This window comes from Cyprinodon variegatus, unplaced genomic scaffold (assembly GCF_000732505.1).
Source record: "Cyprinodon variegatus isolate N-32 unplaced genomic scaffold, C_variegatus-1.0 Scaffold359, whole genome shotgun sequence".
NCBI lineage: Eukaryota > Metazoa > Chordata > Actinopteri > Cyprinodontiformes > Cyprinodontidae > Cyprinodon > Cyprinodon variegatus.
In genome coordinates, this window is record NW_015150812.1 from 1,084 (window position 1) to 8,073 (window position 6,990).

At 37.1% G+C, this 6,990-nt stretch overlaps 1 protein-coding gene across 1 annotated transcript; it reads right to left on the reverse strand.

Moving 5' to 3' along the window:
- Positions 1 to 355: 355 nt before the first annotated feature.
- On the reverse strand, positions 356 to 2,841 carry LOC107091956 (heat shock protein beta-1-like). Its single transcript, XM_015386194.1, has 4 exons — positions 2,479 to 2,841; positions 2,069 to 2,132; positions 1,781 to 1,901; positions 356 to 975 (listed from the first exon to the last, which is right to left on the reverse strand). Exons 1-4 carry the CDS (start codon positions 2,801 to 2,803, stop codon positions 547 to 549), a joined length of 939 nt encoding a protein of 312 aa, XP_015241680.1. The 5' UTR covers positions 2,804 to 2,841; the 3' UTR covers positions 356 to 546.
- Positions 2,842 to 6,990: the final 4,149 nt, after the last annotated feature.

A 6,990-nucleotide genomic window follows, 5' to 3' on the forward strand; every position in this document is an offset into this window, starting at 1 on the left:
TCCATCTGGAGTTGCACACTGACACAATAAAAAGGATATGTTGATTATGTGCTAGCAAATAGAAAATACTGTGTGACGTTTTCCACTCTAATAATCTACTGTTCTGCATATTAGAACACATGCAGGGATTTCAATTATACTGTTGCTTTAGTAACAACAAAACAGCAATCAGTTCAGTTTTCCAATGCTAAAATGATTTATGTCAGTGAAAAGGGGACACAGATTTGCTACTCTGTAGAATTAAATCAACTTCATAACCAACCTTTGTAAAAAAAAAATAATAATAATAATAATAGTATAAAAGAAGAAATGTGAGTAAATGACTGATATTGTAATGATTTAATTTTTAGCTGGCTGTTTTTTGATCAAAAGATTCAGATTCACATTTTTTTCCCACTACAGGAAGCACAACGACATATCCTTACATCATACTGCTTTTATTAGTGTTCCAAACACAGCAGGCTTTTATGGCACTATAGATAATGGAAAATAAAAGCATCTCTGGGACTAGTTTAGGGCAAGCAATGCAGGCTAATGCTTCTCTGTTTACTCAGAGTGTTGTTGCTCTATGTTAGCAGCTTCCAGCCCCTTGGTTTGGATGTCACTCACTGGACTTGGGCCCAGCGCCTGCTCCTCAGGCGGTGTGAGCTCCTCAGCTTTTTCTGCTTTCACCTGGATTTCTCCATCCGCAACCGGCTCTTTCTGTTCCAGCAGGTTGGATGTAACAAGGCCTTCTTGGCTTTGTGGGATATCAGGACGCTCAGAAGATTTTTGGACACTCTCTAGGCTTTTATCTTCCTCAGGCAGCGAAGAATGGGACGGTCCAGCTGGCTTTTCTCTTGTTTCCTCTTCTCCCTGCTTGAGCCCAGTCATGGTGCTGTTGGGTTGGACCTGATCACCACAGGCCTCTAATTGAGACTCTTCCCCCTGATCCTCTTGTTTTGTTTTTGGTTCTCCAGCCCTCTCATTGTCCACCTAGATTAGCATAGAGTTTATTAAGTTGACAGTTTATTAAATGAATGCCTCATTTAGATATAAAATCTTGATTTGAAATAACTTCGGGATAAACTCTTATTATTTCAGATGTGTTCTATAGACTTCTGTTCATACACAAAGACAGAAGCAGGTAGAATTTTTGTTAAGATTCTAAGAATTGTGCCAATCACCCAACATTTTTTTTTTTTATTTGTAATCGATGCTTTAAATTGGGGGTTTCTACATTTTTAGACTACGTTAGCTAGCTAATATTTTTCTTCTTATTAAGTTTAACTCTAACAATATTTATATGTAATACTTTTGCTCTGACCCCTTGTCCTGCATTTTTATTACTTCTCTGCATATTTATCTGTGAACATATAACTTATAATGTATGTATTTATTAGCATCACCTTAATAATGTGCAAAAAGCCATTAAAAATAAATTGTTTATCACAGCTAAATCATATCATGAAATATAAGCATTTATCTGAAAGATTCAACATTTATTCAATGCTCCAAAGTAGACTTCTAGTATTACAGCTGGTGTTTTTCAAACTGTATAGTATTTTATAAACCTTATCATACAAAGATTTGCCAAATATGATTTTATAATTGAAGTTTTCTGTTTTATGCCTTTAGTTTTTTGGTCCAATCCGGCTAATTTGAGCCGATTTATGCTCTTAAAATGTTTTTAGCCAGCAGTGATACATATCTTCTCCTTGACTCAAACAGTAAATCAGACCGTGCTGAATGCCATATTTGAGTATTTGTTAAACTTTGAATAAATATTGCATTTCATAACCTTTATTGGAATATTGATGGACGCAGGAGTAAAGGTATCAGGAAGTGGAGCCTCTACAGTCAGGAGACCACCCACGGAGAGTGAGGACACAAGTTTGGTAACATCCACCTCAGCTGGAAGCCTTTAAATCACAAACTTTTGTTTAGATCATTAAAAAAACATGGCTGTTACTGAAACAAAAGCATAGTTTCTTTTTATTTAAGCATTTAAGAAACTGCTTATAAATAAAAAAGAAGGAACAATATTACTGTAGTCATAATTTAATTGAAAATATCTGCAGATTGATACCTGTATTTCCTTGTAAAACATCTGGAAATAAACCCAAGCTCGTCAGGCTTCTCCTCATGTTTCCCTGGGGAAAGATCAGCATTTGTAGGAAGTAACGTGAGGACACCAAAGAATCAAACGGCGCAGAAAACGCACTCAGCACAGAAATTAATTTCTACCACAGAGCTGTGGTTTTAATTTCCCCAAGCACGGTATCTAAGCAGCTTTCTAAATTTATAACACTTTGGGGTTTTTTCTAGATTTAAAGCTTTCACTCTGTGTGCTGTTGGGTTTTTAAGACTCTTTTCTATCCTCTAATGTTAATATAAAATAACATTGCTAATTCTTTATGAAGAGATAAAAATAAATCTTTTTATTCAGTAATTTAACACTTGTGTTTAACTTTTTGGGCGATTTAATTAACAGAATACCTCCAACTTCTAGGAATCCATCCTGGATACTGATGGAAATCTCAGAGGGGAAAAAGTGCGACACGTCCATGCTGACCCTCCACTTGGTAATCTTCTGACTGGAAGGGAGCATATCTTCTGAGATGTAGGGCACAAACAGAGGAGCTGGTATGCACCCCAGCCAGGACCAGGCTGCCAGACCCCTCTTGATCCAAGCAGAATCCCCAGTCTCCAGGAAAGGCGGCATGCCAAAATCTTGACTATAAACCCACTTTCTCAGTGGGTACGGAGGGTCACCCCTCTCCAATTCCCCACAGGGCTTTTCTTTAATTGCCTGTTCACTCATTTCTACAAAAAATAGCAATAAACTCCAACAAAGCCTGTCTTAAATGAATGAAAGCTAAATGAGCAGAGAGAGAAATCTACGTAGGGCTTTTATATAGACCTCCTGAGCAGGGTGTGCAGGTATAAAGTATTTGGCTTGGGAGTAAGCTGACCAGGAGAAGATAATTATTGATATTTATAACTTTTAAAGACATGATGGCAAATAGCAGGAAGCTCACTGTGGCTGGTGTGTGTTTGAACCACTGAATCTGTTTCCCGAAGAGCATACTTGTCACATCCCAGCGAATTCTGCTCTGCCAGCGATGACTGCGCTCCTCAGTCTGGTCATGAGCCAGTCATACAGCCTCTCCCCCAGCCCTCACCCTCCCTGTGTTTCACCCCTCAAAGGACACAGGGACAGCAGTTTGTGTGAAGCATAAAATACCTCAGCCAGAGGCAGAAAAGCAAAGAAAAGAACGGATTTCTGTTAGCTTCAGTGTCAGTAGCTCATGTGTTTTGAGTGCACAAAGCTACCTCCCCCCCATTTTTCTCTTGCTGTGCCGTTTCAACAGGATTATTATAGTTCCCTCTTTTATCAAGTGTGACAGACTTGTCAGTGATTCATTTTTGGAGCTGTGTGCCTTGATATCTTGGCATACTGTCCAATGGAGCACAAAACAGATGGAACAGATGTTTCTGACACTTTGTGCGATGCCTGACCCGAACACTGTGTCTGTGGGTTTAGCTTTTAGGGCTTAAATGGGGATTTGTCATCTGGATTTTTTTTTTTTTTTTTTTTTTTTAACCTTTATTTAAGATTTTTAGTTTTTAACAAAGTGCACCTTCATTTAAAGGTGATATAAAGAATTAGAGCTTGCAAAGCTATCACATCGTTAATTGGGCTTATTCCTGGTGTATTCAGCGTCTGACCTAAAAATAAAACTAAAAACAAAATCTCATGTTGGTAAAATATGTCCAAGTTAGCTTAATTCCTTCCTCTTTAGATATCTGCTGTTTGTATTATTTGACCAATTATGATTAGTAAAAAACCCAGATGAACTTAAGGTTCTGCCAGGTGTTGTTTTTAAATTACATTTCTTTCCTACATATAAAAGCCTTTTACAGCAACCAGATTCCTATCCTGAATCTAGGGAACATCATTAGAGTAAAGAAGCCTAGGCGGAAGTTCAACTGAAGAAACTACATTACTTACCCTCATCAATCAGGGGCTCATCTGCCTCTGACGCAAACCAATCAGCTTAGCAACTCCCTCTAAAAGGTCTTCAAATGCACGACTCAGCCTCTTACCCAGCCAAAGAAAAGCAGTGGTTGTGCTATGTCAGTTTTTTCTCAGATGACCCCGATTCAACCCACCTTCATCCCCTTCTCCACCATCGTAGCTAAGCTCCATCTGACTTTTTTCATGGTGCTTCTTCAACTTCGTCCCTATCAGAGTGTAATTCCTCCCAGACTTTTACTGCATTCCCCGTCAGATACGACTCAATCGGTCCGGCAGAAGACGGCCATGTTGAGCCTGGTTTTGCCAGAGGTTTCTTCCCAAAGGGGAGTTTTTTCTCTCCACTGTTGCTTCATGCTTGCTTATGGACAGGTTCATGCAAACCTATGTTTATCCAAGCTGGACTTCCATCTTCCCACGTCCCTTGTTAAGCACTAGTATCAGCTCACGAAGTCTACTGGATCTCACCAATACAGCTCAAGCAGATCGTCTCGCCACCCAGCAGTCCAGGACTGAACCATCTTCTTCTACCTCCACTCCCCCACCAGTTTCAGGTCTGGGGTGAAACATTCCTGTTCTCATACACCTGCTTATGCACATTAAATTAAAATTCAGCACTAATGTTTCCTGCCGAGGCCTGAGCGCCAACATTTTGAAATAATTGTATGAATAAAATTCTTTTAAGTGCCTTTTTCTTTCAGTGTAAGTTTTTCAGATTGAAATGAAGATTAGAGCAAAGAGGCTTTCAACATGAAAGATTAGGTGCCAGTTAAATATGAGTGAAAATATACTTAAAGTTTTGATTGCTGTCATACCTTTAAAGATTTTAACTCTGATCATATATGTAAATCCCTTTTATTGTCCCACAATAGGGATATTGACTCTCTGCATCAAACCCATCTTCTTGGGTACCAGTGGGCTGGCATGTGTAACACCCGGGGAGCAGAGTGGGGTTAAGGGTTTAGTTCAGGAACCCAGAGTGCAGGCTGTGAGGATTGAACTGGGCACTTGCAACCTTCTCAGAGCACACATGCACGGCTCTAACCACTAGGCAAACGTCCCGCACATGTGTGATTACATTTTCTTGTGGGACATTTTATAACATTTTAAATAAAACATTTATATTTTGTTATTTGTTATCCATGTTTCATCTCCTTTAGGGAATAAATGTCACTGTTAAATAAAAATAAGGTCAAATCTCCAGTAGGTAGGAATTATTTGGGGTTTAACGGTCCTAAAACTTCCTAAACCTTTAGTAGTTTCGTGTCAAATATCTTATCTGTATTTGTCTATGTACATTTTCACAGAAAGGATGTGGACTATTTTGGTGTAATAAATACACTTAAGAGGCACTGAGCAGTTTATCATATGTCCTCAGCTTTTTTTTTAATGACACTGGTAAAAACTTTATTTTTTTGCTCTAAAAGTATCTATCTTCTTCCAGCTATAAAATTAAGACTTTTTGACATCCATAGCAGCTAAGCTGTATTTCAAAAATTCAGCGTGAAAAGATAATGCTGCGGAAGCGGCTGATTGTCTGTTTAACTGAATCAGATAGCTAATGTACCCATTTGTATTCCAAATTTAGATTTTTACCATTATCCCTTATCTTCCCTCCTCCTATCTCTGCTGCTCTCTGCGCTTAGTGAAGTTTATTTTTAGATAAATGGAGCGAATGTTTGGGCCTATAGTGCTGTGAAGTACAAAAAAAAAATTTTTTTTTATTCTGGCTGCCAATACATATGAAGGTTACAGATGAAAATCAGCCACTGATTGCTTCTTCCCTCTTCTCCATTCTGCTTTTGATGTTAATTAGCGGCAAGAGTTCAAGTTGATGAAGCGCCAAAGTAGCTGTCTTTCTTCTATTGTGAAGGTTGAAATCTGAGTTTCATGTTAAAACCTTTAAAAGGTGAGTTTAGTTGCATGAATGAGAAAAGTGGTGCTCAAGAAATAAAATGAGTAGGTAGATTAATGAAAGAATTATCCTATATTTTTATTGATAGAAAAATGTAACTGGCTTATATATTTTCAGTTATGACACTCAAATAAAAAAGAATTATTTTATTAATTGTAATTTTCTACTACCTTTTCTATTTTGTGCTATTTATCCAATGTAAGGCCATAAATAAGAATATCCATTCATAACAAGTTTCAGGTGAAAAACATTAAGGGCTTAGGCAATCTGTATGAAATATTGCACCTACAGCTATTAGCTATAGCTGCTAACTTAGCATAATGCACTGTTACTTGTGTTAACTTTCACTATCAATATGCATAACACAAAGAAACTGGATTTTACTTAAATTCATATAATGAACTGAAAGTAAAAAAAAAATGAAATTTGATGTTAAATACAACCAAAGAAATGTTAATTATTTTCACGCCTATAAATTCCTTTAAATTTAGTTGAAATAGATTTTTCAAATCAAGGCATTTAATTTCAATTTACATGAAAGCAGATTCAGTTGGAGAAAATTGAGGTATAGTTTCTAAAGGCCCCGGTTTTTGCCCAAAGGTATATCTTTTACAAATTTTTGCTTTATTAAATGTTGCATTTAAGTTAGATCCTAATTTCTCTATTTTTGATAAAGAAAAATCTTTCTTAATTCCTAATACTGATTGGAAACATTTTTCAGTTTTCAGCTTCCCTTTGAAAAACTCATGAATAATACAGATTTGTTACAGTTTGGGGTTTTGCTTGAAGATGCATAAACGAGAGTGAGAGGCTTCAGAATGTATTCTCTCAGATTCACCACCCCCTGCAAACACATCATTAAAAAATCATTTTGATGTCTTGAATCGGGATTGACTTCAGAGATCCTCTGCAATTTATTTATCTCCTCTCAAATAAAAGCTTTAGTTTGGAATGATCTAAAAAGCTCTATTCCTTAGCCATACATTTTTATTTTTTCTGAGTCTTATCATCAAATTGAGCAGCTGCTAAATATCAGAGCTTTCATGGTCACTTTGGT